This window comes from Spermophilus citellus (assembly GCF_964194105.1).
Source record: "Spermophilus citellus genome assembly, chromosome: 7".
Classification (NCBI taxonomy): Eukaryota; Metazoa; Chordata; class Mammalia; order Rodentia; family Sciuridae; genus Spermophilus; species Spermophilus citellus.
In genome coordinates, this window is record NC_138188.1 from 106,292,820 (window position 1) to 106,309,125 (window position 16,306).

Genomic DNA, 16,306 nt, shown 5'->3' on the forward strand with positions numbered 1-16,306 from the left:
CAAATTCTGAGCTAAACTTCCACTGACAACTTAAAGATAAGTGGGTAGCTACTGGTAGGGGAAAAAGGTAAAATGATATAAAACAGGGTGGAACTTCCAAGGGAACTTATAATTCTTGTTTGCAAAGTCACACCTACACCTAAATTTGAAAAAGACGAGAAAAGCCTGCACATTCTGTCACCCAGCTACCCTTTCCTACCTGGTGCATGCTTCAATTCTATTTCCAGAGCCATACCCAGACACTCAAAATCATGCTTTCCAAAGTAGAGAGGGAGTTAGTGTGGAGGCTGAAGCTGAGACAGTAGGTGGCTGGGTACCTGAAGGAGAGTTAACAAGCAGGGGTAAAGTTAAGGAAGTGAGTGGTTACAAAGTAGGAAAGTGGCACTGAACACTGTTAGCAAAAAGGCACATGTTGGGGTCTATAAAATAGACTCAGGATTCTGTCAAACATTCCTTCATATGCTGATGATACACTATAACTTCTCAGAAATGAAAGAAATGCACTTCTGGGCCAATATGGTCGCTAGTATATCTATAACCAAAAAGCAAGTATCCGATGAACGGGGAAAGTAATTAGGAATGGTGCTTTTTTTTTTTTTTTTTTCCTTCTATCGCTTCAGCTTTAAAGATCAAGAATAGATCTGGAGGGAAAGTCCAAATGCTCCGGATTTCGAAGGACCTGGGCTAATAAAAGAGGAAAACAACAGGTTGCTACAGGCAGAAACTCGATCCAGTCCGAGCTCCGCCAGAGTGCAGCCCAGGCCTCCACTGCCTTGCCGGCGGCCAGCTCTGCAAGGCCAAGCAATGGCTTCCTGTCTCCCTGGGCCCAGAGTGGGTCCCATTTTTCCACGGCTCACCTGCTGGGAGCCAGGTGAAGAGTAGCAGCCAAGACGGAGGCAGCTCTGAGCCCATGCTGACCCCTTTCTGGCCCCTTTCAGCTCAGGGGTTTCAGGACTCCTGGGTCTTTCTTCATCAGCCGCCGCCCAGGACGCTCATCTCCAAAGAATCCCCTCGGGTTTCCCCTCACCCGGCGCGGCTCGGTGGGAGGGCAGGCTCTGGTCACCCGGCAGGTGACACCCGCTCATCCGCACCTGCGGCGTTCCCGGAGGCTCCGCCCTGCACCTGGCCAGGCAGCGGTTTCCTGCTCCGCCCCCGGCTCCCGGAGGACCTCGGGCACCTGCCCTACCTGGCGCCCCCACCCACACACCTCCGGCGGCGCAGGCTGCATGGTGACCGTCCTTCCCACCGAAACACTTCTCCTGCCACTCGCCCCGCCCGCCTTGCAGAACGTTGCCATTTTCCTCCATACGTTCATGGGCAATCTCACATCTTGCAAATTTCTCCCCTGTCGATTTCTAGAATTATGTGGATAAAACTTTCTAGGGTGTGTTTCCTGTGTTATATTTCCGTCCCCTCCTCTAAGCTTAGAAAACTTTCTCCCCGCGACACAAACACTAATGAAATTTTTGTGAGATGTATATTCAAGTTTTCTGGAAACTAAAGATCTTAGAAAGTGAGGTGTGAACCACAGACATAAACAATTTTCCACGATTGTAAAATTAACAGAAGCTCATTATAGAAAAAGTAGAAAAAAAATGTAATGAAAGTTTAATAAAACAGCCCTCTCCCACCATCCATAGGTAGACATCACTAAGGTGCCCCCGCCCCGCCCCCGCCCGCATCCTTCCTTGCTCTGGCTGCTCTCCCAAGGTCAAGGTTTTGACTGTTGAACTTAACAAAGACAACTAGGTCTCTTTACCGCAGGCCACCTTGGATGGAATCTCAGTCTCTCTTCCTAGTAGGGACCCATAGGAAGGGCAAAGGGGAGAAAGGCACACTTGCCTTTGGGAACCAACCAAACAACATTAACTTGCAAAATCACAGATAACTCTGGTTGATGTAAGTAGAGAGCAAGCATTTTAAATACCTATCTCTTATCAGTGCTTTCTCATTGACTCTGCTCCCCCTTTGTAACAAACACAACCACTCCCATAACCTTTTTTTTTTTTAAGAATAGAATTATAAAAATATGTTAAACAGAGTTTCAGGAGGCTCCTCTCTGGTCACTATTTTAGAAATCACTATTACTTCTCCTAAGCACATTTCCTGCCCTGCTCTGCTGTGAAGGGTCCTCTTTACTGGTGCTGCTGGTGTCTTTCATCTCAGCTCCATTCAGAGGGACATGCTTGTCCTGGATCTGATTGAAAGTCTCAACTCACCCCTCCTCCCCCACCCCCACTCCTGGGTCTGGCCTCTGGTTCCCACAATAGGCCTCTTCACTTTAAATGTTTTTCTTGTAGTCTCTCCCAGAAAATAGGAAGTAAATTCAGGAAGTGTGTGGCCAAAAGCAGATGGTCAAGTATGTGTAAGAGACTTTAGATCTGCCAGGATAGGATCCCAGCACAGCAGCAGCAGGAGGAGGGCAGTGGGGGGGAGGGCTGGTTTAACCCCTTGGGGGGGATTCTGCACATAAACCCAGGAACATTGTATATGTTTGGGTGTCTGTGATGTTGAGCCTTCTCCTTCTCCCACTTACTTCCCATACCCTTCAGTCCCTGCTTTGATATAAATGCCACTATGATACCCATCAAGCAATTATTTCTCCATGTTTGTTCCATGGAATGGTAATTTCATGGAATTTTTAAGAGTTTACTTTAAAAAGTGTTTTAAGATCAAATCAATTTGAGAAAAGCTGGATTAAACTAAATGAATCAAAATTTCAGGACTTACTAAACCCTTGGAGTGTTACTGAATGTTTGAATCTCCAAGGGAATATGGCATGCAGCATCACTCAAAACCCTTTTCTTACAGATATTTTAGGGCAGATGTTCTATAGAACACATTTTGTGAAATCCTGGTGTTCTAAACCAAACATAATTGAGATAAGTTGGAAAATTAGGTAGAAACAAACAAAATGACTTTAATAAAGAACTAGAATTGCCTTATTTTTCTCTTAGGAATTACTCAGTTGAATTAATACCTCTGTGGCTTTTCTTGGTGAACACTTAGGTTAATTTTATTTCAATCTGTTCTCTGTCTACTATGTGCATCTTTGTTCTTCACATACCATGTGCCATGCAGTATGCTTAGAGCTTTGCATGCATTAGCTCATCAAATTCCCACAATAGAACTGTATGCTGAAAGGGCTGTTATTATAGATGTGAAAACGGAGATGACAAAGAGGTAACTTGCCCAAGATCACAAAGCTAGTCAGAGGTGGAGTACTGAGTCTAGGTGAGACAGTCTGATTCCAGCTTAGCTATCATACCATCAACCCTTACCTCTGTGTGTCTCAATCTGTGTTCATAGCTGGCCAACTCTATCAGTGTATGTTAATATAGGTTTTTCCACTTGTATCATTCAGCTCTACATAAAGGAAATCTCAATTCCAAGCCTTAAACTCTATTGAGCCAGTTATTCTTCCAACATTGCTATTAGTTCAATCAACATTAAGTAAGAGTATTTATTTGGCTCAGAACAACAGACAGTTGTCTCATTGCTAGACATAGAAGTAAAAAAAAAAAAATTGCTTGACCAGCACTATCAGCTCACTATCAGAGAGATAACTATTCTCATATACAAATTAGTAATAATAACAACCATTTTTTGGTATGAATCCTCTCAACAACACTGTTAGGCAGTGAGGTATCATTGTCCTTATTTTAAAAAGGAGAAACTTAGGCACAAAGTTTTAGTAACTTATCCAAATTTCCTAAGTTTATTGGCAGCAGAGCTGAGATACAAACTTAGGCAGTCTGTGGGCTGAGGTACCCTTAATCACCACCCTGTCTATACCATGCTTCTGTATTTTGACTGAGTCAGGGACTGACTACCAGTACTGTGCTGTGATCTCATTATTTATTATTATACTTCTTAGTGGAAACTTAATCCATGAATGTTGCTGAATACTGTGTGTTTTTTTCTGAGTACTGGGCATATGCCTCTGTATTTAAAGAATGTAATATTCACTCATTTCTGAGTGTATTGAGCAAAAATGGAAATTATTTGTTAGACCCACAAGAAAGTGAAGAATCATGTAAGTTAAAATCATGCACCAGGCACTTAAGACTAATGGAAGGCAAGAAATGAGAATAGTTAACTAATGCTAGCAGACTTGGACTATGTCTTATGTATTTTTATATGCCCTGCATTTGTATAGTACCTGACATAATAAATAACACTCAATAAATATTTGTTTAGCTCTTTATTAATAGTTCCTAGAGGAAGTAGCATCTGATCTGGGTTTGAAAATGAGTCTTATTTTGTAAGCAATCCAAGAAGAGAGAGATCAGCATGCAAAAAAAAAAAAAAAAAATCACGGCACCAAGGAACAGCACAGCTGAACTATAAGTGCTTCAGTTTTGCTAGACTAGTATGATAGAGATCTAGCTAAGGTGAATAAAAGGCCTGTCTGACCAGCTGGAGAACTAAGGCTTCATACAATAGACAATGAGGAGCCAACGAAGCATTTTTAAGTTGGGTGAGGCAGAAGTGCACTGTAGAAAGATAAACTTGGCAGCAGTGAGAAAAATGGTAGGTGGGAAATGAAATCAAAAGTGGGAGACTAATGAAGGAATTGTAACTATAATTAATGTGGAAGATACTGGGGGCCCAAACCAATCATTAGTGGTGATTGGGGGAAGAATATAAGTTTCTGTCTGTTGACCTTGGATGAATGGTCCTGCATGTAAAGAATATAGATACACAGAGAGAAGAGCAGGTTTTTGAATCACTTCAGACACATTACACCAGAGAGAATAGTGAATCATCCAAATAAAAGTCCTATGGATGGCTGGGACAATTTTCTTAAGTGGAAGTGGCTGAATGAGTTTGGGTGAATGAGTTCATCACTGTGTGGGGAAGTCTGGGTCAGTAGGGGCTGGGAGACCTATTTTTGCTTAGTAGGATATAAGGAAACAGTTCATTTTGAAGTTGGGCTAAAGTCAGAGAGTGGTAAAATCTAGTGAAAGAAGTTTTGAAAAAAGTGTGTTCCGTAATTACCAATCCTTTTCAACATTTTACTGGATAATCAGCACAATAAGAAAAAAAAAAAGAATCAAAAGGTTGGAACTGAAGAATAAAGATGTTGTTATTTACAATATTATGACTATTATCTACACAGCATATCAAAGGGAATCTATGCATTGCATATGAGGACTAGCAAATGAGGTTGCTGGAAACAAGGTCAATATATTAATGTCACTGACATTTGAATATGCCAGCAAGATACATTTGAAAGATTATGAGTTTAAAATACACACTTACAATAACAATAAACCTGAAAAGTAACAAAAAATAAATTTAATGAAATATATAGAATATCTTAAGAAAATCATAAATAGTTACTGAAAACATGTTTTTAAAGACCTAAATAAATCTAAAGATAGATCATGTTCTTGGAGAGAATACTCAATACCTTTAAGGATGATAATTCTTCCAAAATTAATAAATTCTATATATTGCTCACAAAAATCTGAAAAGTTTCCCCAGAATTTTTTACAAACTGTTCCTAAAATTGAATAGAAATTATAGGGGGGTAAGTTGTCAACACAATTTTGAAGAAGGAAGTGGGGGAATTTGCTCTAACAGACTTCAAAACTAGAAAGCTAGAGCAAGGAAAACAGTGTGGTGTTTGCATCCTTGGAGACAGACAGACAGACAAGTGAAACATAAAAGAGATTCAAGAAGTACACACCCTTATGAGTGATGGAGACTTCATATGTAACAGAGGTGGCATATTCCAGTGGGACAACCATAAACTATTTAACAAGCAAAGCTGAGACAAATGTCTTTTTTGTATGTTAAAAGGTAAAATATGTATCATTTCTTCATACTGCATGCAAAAATTTCAAACTTCTTATACTCCAAATGTTAAAAGCAAAAATTTTAAGGTTTTAGAATAAATATGGTGGAATATCCATATGACTTTGAAGAAAAGAATGACATTTAAATAGAAATTTTAAAACGTAATTCATTTTAAAAGACATACGTAAGACTGTCAACACAATAAGAAATGCTATTTGGTCTTCTCCACCCATACCCCCAACCCCCACCGCTGGAATATAGCTCCTAAAGACTTGGAATCTCTGAGGTAATAAGTGTTCTTGTAAGCTAATGAGATGACTGAAGGTAGAAGGCTCCTTGGTAGGAGGTGGTTGCCAAGGGAACTGCTATGGTTTGGATGGGTGTCCCTCAAATGCCCATGTGTGGGTTTGCCCTCAGGGTGATATCATTTGATAGGTTCTCTGGATTTTTGAGTGGTAAGACCTAGTGGGATGTCCTTAGGTCATTAAAGATGTGTGGTCAAAAGGGGCTGTGGCATCCCATTCATCTTTCATGATATGAGTACTCACATGGCTCATGATGTGAGTAACTCACTTCCACACATGGCTCCTGCTTTGAATGTGCCACCCTCACAAGAGGCCCAAACCAATTGGGCTGCCCAATCTTTGACTTTAACCTCTAGAACAACGAATCAAAACAAGCCTCTTTTTACTATGTAAGTAGCCCATCTTGGGTATTTCATTATAGTGGTGCAAAGCTGACTCATGTAGGAACTAACCATGTGAGTAGAGCGTTGGAACTTTAAGCTTCACTTCCCAGCTTCCAGAGAGGAGAGGAACTGGAGTTTGAGTTCAATCATCAGTGGCCAATGATTTAATCAATAGTAGCTTTATGTAATGAAGCCCCCATAAAACCTGAAAAGGATGAGCTCTGGAGAGCTTCTGGGTGGAGGTACTGGGAGAGTGATGTGCTCAGAGAAAACATGGAAGCTCCATACCCTTTCTCCTTTACCTTGCCTTGTGCATCTCTTCCACTTGTCTATGTCTGAGTTGTATCCTTTAAAATAAACTAGTAATCTAGTAAATAAACTGTTTTCCTGAATTCCATAAACCATTGCAGCAAATTATTGAACCCAAGGAAGGAGTTGTGGGAACCATGGACTGGAGTTGTGGGAACATAGCCAGACAATCAGAATCACAGGTGACAATTTCCACTTGCAATTGACATTTGAAATTGGGGAGCACAGTCTTGGAAGACAGAGACTTTAACCTATGGGATCTGACTCTGTCCCCTATAACCAGGTACACAGTGTCAGAATTGAGCTAAATTGTAGGGTCTGTGTTCTCAGAGAAATAAAGAATTATGTTGTGGATGGAAATTAGCCATATCTGGAGTCAGAAGTGAATTATTGCATGAGAGTATAAGGGGACTATATTAAATTAAAAAGTTCTGTAAAATAAAAGCAACAAAACAAAATGAAAAAAAATAAACCACAAACTAGGAAAAGATATCTATTGTGCATTAAAAGGCTAAAAAAAACCCCTGCAAAACCTAGAATATATAAGAACTCTTTAAAATTCAGTAGGAAACAGCCCAAACGCAAGGCAGATGAACAGGCAATTCACCTAAGAGGTAATTTGATTCACTGTGAAACATTAAAAGATGCTCAACTTGGACCACTAACTTGGACCACCATTCTGCAATCTGTATACGGGGTAAAAATGGAAGTTCATAACCCACTTGAATCAAATGTATGAAATATGATATATCAAGAGCTTTGTAATGTTTTGAACAACCAATAATAAAAATTTTAAAAAATCTAAAAAAAAAGAAAATTAAAACAATCCATGATTTTCACACACATCAAAATGGTTAAAATGTAAAAATTTGAGCCAATCAAGTGTTGGAAAAGGTGTGAAAAGGGTGAATGAGTTCAACCACTTTGAAGAACCATTTGACAACAGCTTGTACATCAGAAGGCGTACATATCCTAGGACCTCATGATTTCCCCTCTAGGCATCCACTGCATAGAAACTCATGTTCTTGTGCACACAGACACGTATACAAGCGATGTTAGTTGCAAAGCAATTTGTGCACAACTTGGAAACAACTTTCCACTGGAGGCATAATAAATAAATAGTGTGTCATTCATTCATGCAATGAAATAGTACACAGTTGTTAAAATGAATTATCAAGAGAGACAACGTGGATGAATATTAAAATATTTTTATGAATTAAAAAGCTACAAAAGACAACTGTTAAGACACAAAACAATATCATGAAGTATTGATACATGCATGTGTGTGTGTGTGTGTGTGTGTGTGTGTGTAAGAACATTCAGGAGAATGTGACTCACCAATCTTAGAATGTTGTTACTTCTGAAGGAGGGAGTAAAGGAAATGGATTGGGGAATATTTTGAATGTCTTTTATGAATAAAATGTTAAAGATTTTAACATATATGAAACATATATGAATATATATATATATATATATATATATATATATATATATGAAACAAATACACTAAAAATGTAATCAGTATCAAATACATGGCACTGATGATAATATTTTGTGTACTATCCTGTATATTTGGCATATTTTATCATTAAAAATACTTACAGGTGGATTCCACCTCTTGGGTCCCCTTCTTCCTCCGGGAGAAGTCTTTTCTGCTGTCCTTTAATAAACTTTTAATTTCTACTCTGACCTTGCCTCGGCGTGCTTCTTTGGTGTTATTCTTCAACATCGGGGAAGCAAGGACTCGTCACCGGTCAACAGCGGTATCATATTGGAGGTCCCATACCGAGATTCTACACCGAGGTAAGTGCACGCACCCCATGTCTGTTTGAGGTGCATCTTTCTCTTTCTTTCTGGAGGATAAGGTGGTCACCCGACGGCTACTTAAACGCAATTAGTGCAGCCGCCACTCTTCAAGACTCGGGTGAGAGGTTTCCCGGCCTAGGCAGCTCTCAATCACCTGTTCAATACAGAGCAGGCATGTTGGGTTCTGCCAAAGCCGCTTCCAACTTTTCTGTCTGGGCCCGGAGAGCAATTGGCGCGAGTACACAGTGTCCCTAATCCCGATCTGCCTGGGATGCGTGGAGGTGGAGGAAGGAGTTTGGAACAACTGCGGAATTCTGGTCTGGGCTACTCTCAGACGATTCTTAAGGTTCCTTTCTCTTGAGCCCCCTTCCGACAGCCCTCATGGGTATCTAGGGTGATCGGTAGATGAATGGCACTGAGGGAAAGCCCCAATCACATTTGCCTCCGTATGGGCTACGCAACACTCCCAACCCCGCATCCATTCCTCCTGGATGCTTCCCTTCCTTCGCAGGTCAGAAATGTTAGCAATTCAGGTTGCAGGACTGAGAAAGGCATGAGATAATTGGTAAAATCTGCCCAGGTTCCCTAAGATGCATAGGTAACTTTTACTAGTCTGTTTTACCGCCCCAATGTTTAAAATGAGCTGTGTTCCTTAAGCTGCTAAGAGAGACATTTTTAGAATCGACTCCTCCAGTAATCTGCTAGTCTACAGAGCAAAGGCAACAGAAAGTGCATGATTTTCTTTTGCAATGGGTTTTTAGTGGTCGGGAGGAAAGCAGTAAGGCCCTTAAGTCTGAATCCTCCCAGGGTCTCTGGCACAGGGCAAACTGAGACCCTAGCAATTTGCTAAAGGGGACCCGAAACCCCTTGGCAAAAGCAAGGTGAGAGACGGGTTTTCTGGACCGTTTAGGAAGCTCAAACTTAGGGAGACGTCCCTAATGAGAACAGTTTTCTCTGGCGTGGCGTGGGCGCCTGAGTCCTGTTTTCTTCTCACTCAGACGGGAGCTTCTCTCTCTCCAATACGCCAGGTGGACCACTAGCCTGCGTATTGAAAAATTGGGATAGATTTGAACCTCAGATGCTCAAGAAAAAGCGCCTCATTTTCTTGGCCTGGCCTCAATACAAACTCTCTGGAGAAAACTGGCCACCAGAGGAAAATATCAATTTTAATACAATTTTACAGTTTGATAAAATTTACAAAAAAGGAAATGGTGTGAGGTGCTGTATGTTCAGATTTTCTTTGCTCTAAAGGAAAGTCCTAAATTATGCCAACAGTGTAAAGTAGACTTAGCTATGATATCTGCCATGAAGAGAGAAAATCTTGGACTCACTAAGGAAAAAGAATCAAGAGAAAAATTTGGGCCGATCAAAGTACATACTCCCTTCCCCCTTCAAGACCTAAGGCAGATAAAAACTGACTCTACTGGAAAGTTAGGAGATATGCCAGATTGCCTGGGATAGGATCTATCCAAAGAAGCTAATCCTGTAAGTGAAAGGGGAAACTGAGGAATTCCCAGCAGCTGCCAAAGCCATTTTCACTTTGGGGAAATTTCCTCATTCTTTCCCTGCACTGTAAGGATTAATCCACCTGAATGCAGTAAAGTCAGTCACACTGAGACCCTTGATTTTACACCTATAGTTGCCCCTATGTGAGAACATCTGGTCCACTCATGGGAAATCTAAGGTGCCACTGATAGGAGTCATAATTAAATGGAAGTTCAAAACCTGGAGAGATTTTTTTCTTATCTGGTCTGTTTTAAAGGTTATTATAGATTGTTTCTTGGGGATAATCTAGGCTAAATGTGTGTCTAAAAGATGTTTCATTGTAACATCTGGTATCTAAATGAGTTTGAAGCATTGCATAATCTTGCAGTTAAAAGTTGGGGTTAGGTAATTGTTTAGTTTGTGATTTCAGATAATTCATGCCGTAGAACTTAAATACTTAGGATAGAAAATTAAAAGAACTCTACTTCCAAGTTGGCAAGTAACTCCTAATCATTCAGTTTTATTTTTTCATCAATTTTTGAACTGGGTAGCCTAAGGAGATTTCACTAGGTATATAGTGCATTGATTTGGGCAAGGATAGTAAATTATGATTTGGTATCTGTTTCTCTCTGTGTAAGATTTAGGAAAAAGTGTTGAATTAAAACGTTGGTCTGACTTATTAAAATGACATTAAATAGCAACAGTCTTGGAAATTTTTAAAAGCTTAATTTTGGATATACATGGTAGTGTGTGGTTCTCTTTTAAAATTTTTCAGGCGATTTAATGTAACTTAATACTACTTTAGGAACTTCAGAACAAAGAAAGTAGCTTAATGATCCTGAAGGAACTTCTTCTGATGGTGGCTTTTAAATTATCAAGAAAGATCCTATTTTCAGTTTTGTGTGAGCAAGTTTTTCTAGTGTAGAAAAATATAAAGATGAAATTTTGTAAATTGTATCTTAAACTTTGGTTAAAATGCCTTAGACATGAAGTTTCTGCTCAGAATTCCAGTTTTCCCAGTTCCTTCCAGACCTCAGCCAGGACTTAGGTTGATATGCAAATTGAAGAAGCCTGGAGCACTCAGTAGGAGACAGATCTGAGGCCCAAGGAAAAAAAAGTAAAGGTGTCTTTTACCTGAACTCAAACTAGATTAAACCAAAGAGTAAATTGTATGGCATTTACTAATTACTGGCCGGTCAATTTTTTCTAGGACTTTTGCCTTTTCTTAGATTCTGTATTTTTTTTTTTTTTTTTGAGCTCATGATTTTTATCCTACAGACAAGTTAATGTTTTTCTGATAAGTTCTATTTTTGATCATCTGGAGTTTTTTTAAACATTGCAATGAGATTTCACCTGAGAAAGCTACAAGGCTTTTACTATTGTGTTATGTGTTACACTTGTGTTACGTGTTGTATGTCGGTATGTGTGTGTGTATGTCCATATATCCTGCAGTGATATGACAATTGACAGATGAGGAGCGCTCATGAAAAATTAAAAATGGACCCAAATATCTTTGATTCACGTGATTCAAATGGCTCAATTTAAATTTGGTAAATATATAAAAAAGAGGTCTTAAATTAAGCTTAAGTTTTTCTAGGTGTTCAAAAAGGCCCTAATAAAATGTTGATGTCTATGAAATAATCTGCTTAAATTCAAAAGTTTACAAGTATTGTTTCAAAATGTGAACAGAAGGAGGTTAACAGATGAAAAAGAGAAACTAGAAGGTTCTAGGTATGGATTTAATAGAGGGAAAATGTGTTTCTGGATAAGAGTCTATATGATTAAGTAATTAAGAGGGTTAAGTAAATGATATAAAGAAGGTCTGTGTAAGTTTTTGAGCAAGTAATCTTAAAGAAATTAAACAGCTGGTTAAACAAGTGCTGTTGTTTTAGAAAATTGTGCTATGTTATTTCTTTAAAAGCTAAACTTGGTTAATATAAAAACATCAATGTAATTGGTGCCATTAATGTGTTCATATCTTCCAGGTATACAAGTCTGTAAAGTAGAAGCTTTAGAAAGAGCATTATATCAAGTTGGTGTTCTAAAATTGTATGGTAATTTTAGGCTTAAAAGAAAAACATGTTGGAGATTTATTTATATCATTTGTGTTCTATAACTGGACTTGTTATCAATAAGTTATGTAAAGTTCCATGTTACTTTTTACACTGAGATACAATTTAAATGTATTTTTAAGTTAATGAGAGCCTAATCTATGTAAAGGTTTTATTGCAAAACACAAAGGTACTTTGCTACTTTTCTACAAAAGGTTAAAATCTTTCAGCCTTTCTTTAATTCATGTTTTAAATGTGATATTATGTTGTGTTAGCTAATATTCATGTGAACTTGAGCAACAATTTATGTAGGCTTTGTAAAATGATGTTTAAAAAGACAAAGATCAGTTTCAGAACTACAGTATTTAAGATTTATGAGCCCCGCCTCACTTGAGATAAGGCTCTATGTCCCATCTCACTACATGTGAAAGTGACTATGAAAGAAGTAGGCCAGATTTCAGTACATTTAAGGTTGTGCCCAAAAGTTGGTTTTTGTCATGATTGCCAGGATCTCAAACAGGGGATTATAATGTATAACTCTGCCAGAATTCAAGGTAGCTATTACATAAACTAAATATGTTTTTACCCTAGTTAGTTTTGTTTTGTAGTTTGTGAAAGAATTCCCCACGCAAAGACACTTCGCCGGGAGAATTCCAATTTTATTGCAAAAAGCTGTGTGCTTATATAGAACTAAAGGGGAGATGGTAGGGCTTAGATAAATGGCAGGCCACCCGTTTATTGGCAGGTTCTTCCAGATATCAGTTCCCGCGCCCAGGCATTAGTTCTCATTGGGGCTAAGGTTCCCCGCCATCGAGGTTTGAAATTGGCGCGGGAGAGTTCACAAGGGCGGGAACTTTTCGCGCCACTGCAGAGAAGAAGAAGGTAGGAAGGAGAAGTCCTTAGGCATGCCATGTTGGGGTTTTTTCTCTGGGGTACGGCTGCCGTTTATACTTTTCCCAACAGTTTGCTTTTAGATGGACTAAGGATTGCCTGTTAATGTTTTGCAGAGGTACTGATTTAAGAACACACAACCTGGGTTAATTTAAGACAAGAAGTTATCACCTACAGGATAGAGAGATAGACATTAAAGCTCAGTGCTCTTAATATAAGGCTGTTAACTTATTTGCTAGATGTTTAAGATTAAGTTTTAAAATTAAAAATTTGACTCTTGCCCTCTGAGTCAGTCTGAATCAGGGAATAGGGGGCTTCTTCAAAGGGCTCTGCAACTCTAGGCCACATAACCTCCTGATCAGGGAGATTAATGAGACTAGTGGAGGACAGAAAGCCAATCAGTGCATTTGCTGTGAAGAGGAGGGTCATCAGAAAAGGGAGACATCCCTGATGCTTCCGAGGGAAGCCACATGGTCAAGCAAGGCCTGGACCCATCCTAGCGCAAATGGCACTAGCAGAACTGAGAAGCTGCTGTGAAGTTCCCGAGGATTCCCAGGGTAACTCAGCTGACTGTTAACAATAGATAGAAACAAAGTTTGACTTGCTTCATCTTAAACACTTAGCAAAGACAGACAAAGCCAAAACACAGCTATTCCTGGACATTTTAATAATAATAGTTAGGGACTGACTGACAGGAGGGACAGGAGGCAGCAAGATGGCGCAGACTCAGGGCACCAGGAGGAAAGTCTGTTACTACTACAACGGGGATGTTGGAAATTACTATTATGGACAAGGCCACCCAATGAAGCCTCACTGAATCCGCATGACTCACAATTTGCTGCTCAACTATGGTCTCTACCAAAAAATGGAAATTTATCGCCCTCACAAAGCCAATGCTGAGGAGATGACCAAGTACCACAGTGATGACTACATCAAATTCTTGCGCTCCATTCGTCCAGATAACATGTCTGAGTATAGCAAGCAGATGCAGAGATTCAATGTTGGTGAGGACTGTCCAGTATTCGATGGCCTGTTTGAGTTCTGTCAGTTGTCTACTGGTGGCTCTGTCGCAAGTGCCGTGAAACTTAATAAGCAGCAGATGGACATCGCTGTGAATTGGGCTGGGGGCCTGCACCATGCAAAGAAGTCCGAGGCATCAGGCTTCTGTTACGTCAATGATATCGTCTTGGCCATCCTGGAACTGCTAAAGTATCACCAGAGGGTGCTGTATATTGACATTGATTTGACATTGATTTCAAGCTTCACATCAGTCCTTCCAACATGACTAACCAGAACACGAATGAGTACCTGGAGAAGATAAAACAGCGGCTCTTTGAGAACCTGAGAATGCTGCCCCATGCACCTGGGGTCCAAATGCAGGCCATTCCCGAGGATGCCATCCCAGAGGAGAGTGGTGATGAGGACGAAGAAGACCCTGACAAGCGAATCTCGATCTGTTCCTCTGACAAACGAATTGCCTGTGAGGAAGAATTCTCTGACTCGGATGAGGAAGGAGAGGGTGGCCGCAAAAACTCTTCCAACTTCAAAAAAGCCAAGAGAGTCAAAACAGAGGATGAAAAAGAGAAAGACCCAGAGGAGAAGAAAGAAGTCACAGAAGAGGAGAAATCCAAGGAGGAGAAGCCAGAAGCCAAAGGGGTCAAAGAGGAGGTCAAGTTGGCCTGAGCAGACTTCTCCAGCTTTGGCTTCTGGCCAAGTTCCCCACCTTTTTCCTCCAATCCCTCAGATTTTTATATTTTCTATTTCTCTGTGTATTTATATAAAATATATTAAATATAAATGTCCCCAGGGACTAGATAGGAACCAGGGCCCTGATCCCAAGGCAGCTGTGTGGAGGAAACTTCCAGTAGTTGCCTTGTTCCCCATCCCTCTTTAAGTCTTTTGAACCATCTACAGTGCAGATCTGGGTGGAAAGGATGTAACCATAAGAAAAATCCTAAAATGACAAGGGTCTGTTTAGTAGCTTTGGAAAGGTGCCCTTACCAACTGTTCTAGAAGGGATGGGTGGGTCTTCAGGGACCCCCTGTACTTTTCAGACTCCTAACATCAGCCATTGGTTGTTTTCTTACCTTCCCACTGGCCTCAATAGAGCCAAGAAACTCACACTGCCCTGTCTTCCCCCCAGCTCCACAGGTGAAGGTTGGTAGTCTAGCTTCCTTTCTAAGATACTATTTTCATTTTTGTGAGACTTTGTAATAAAATGGTACATTTCTATAAAAAATAATAATAATAATAGTTAAATGTAACTTCCATAAATAAGTAAACTGGAGGCTGCAAAAGAGATTCTTAGGTAGGAATGCCTGATAATTATCAAAAAGAACTGCCAGAGTAGTTTTTAGCTTAAGGCCTTTATTTCTAACCAACACAGGTAGGCTTAATGTTTGCTAGTATGGTTATCCAGCCCTAAGTAACAGAATTAAAGATTTCTCTTAGACACAGAGGTCATACTAGTAAAAGGATTTTGCAAGATCAGATGACATTAAATTATTAAACTATATCTTAAGGAAAGGACATCTGTAACCCTAAAAGTTAAATGTTGTGTTTACATCCCTGACATTTCTGGTAATGTGACAAATATCCTTAAAGATTTACATGCTCAGATAGAAGCCATGTCCTCAGCAACCTTGTCATGGAAACAATATCTTAGCTCCTGGTTCTTGGTGTTAGTCTTTGTCTTTGCCAACATACTCATTGGCATATTCTTGTGCTATGGGATTTATTGCTACATCAATATATTTCCAGTACTAATGAATTCTTGTTTCTCTTATAGACCACCCATCACTCAGATGGCCTTCCAGTCTATTACTTCTCAATCAGACTTCTATCATGGACCACTCGATAGACCTGATTTTTAAAGGGGGACTCCAAACTGCTTGCCCCACACACCGTCCCTTTTCAGCCTGAAGAAGCCAGAAAGATCTTCTTCGCCCCCCTTCCTTACAGCAGTAAGGAGTTCCCAAATTAGAGGGGGGAATGAAGCCAGATTTAAAGTTAGGTAGTCAGTGTAGTTATGTAAATCGGGTCTAATACCGAGGGAATCTAAAATGGAGGCCATGCTGAGAATGACTCAGGGAAAACACAGGACGACTCATGGAATGTTAATGAAGTCCTGAAAAGGCCCTAGGCCAAAGTCCACCTCAAAGAAGTGTTAATGAACAGCCCCCAGCAAACTTAAAGATAGCCCATCACTAAGAAGTGTCCCACCCCTCGGGCCTTCCAACCTACATTCCATCCCCAAAACTATAAGAAGGGG

General features: G+C 40.0%; 1 protein-coding gene and 1 pseudogene across 4 annotated transcripts in view; one reads left to right on the forward strand and one right to left on the reverse strand.

Moving 5' to 3' along the window:
• Window positions 1-912, reverse strand: part of ILDR1 (immunoglobulin like domain containing receptor 1) — a gene marked incomplete at its 5' end in the record, with an annotated part of 32,714 nt that extends 31,802 nt beyond the window's left edge. For all 3 annotated transcript variants that reach the window (XM_081302228.1, XM_081302227.1, XM_081302226.1), the window contains one exon: window positions 858-912. In XM_081302228.1, coding sequence (XP_081158354.1) covers window positions 858-912 — 55 coding nt within the window. The remainder of the gene's footprint in view (window positions 1-857) is intronic.
• A 12,810-nt stretch (window positions 913-13,722) lies between these two features.
• Window positions 13,723-15,264, forward strand: LOC308653749 (histone deacetylase 1-like; annotated as a pseudogene). Its single transcript has one exon. The product of its transcript is annotated as a histone deacetylase 1-like (transcript).
• The last annotated feature ends 1,042 nt before the right edge of the window (window positions 15,265-16,306 follow it).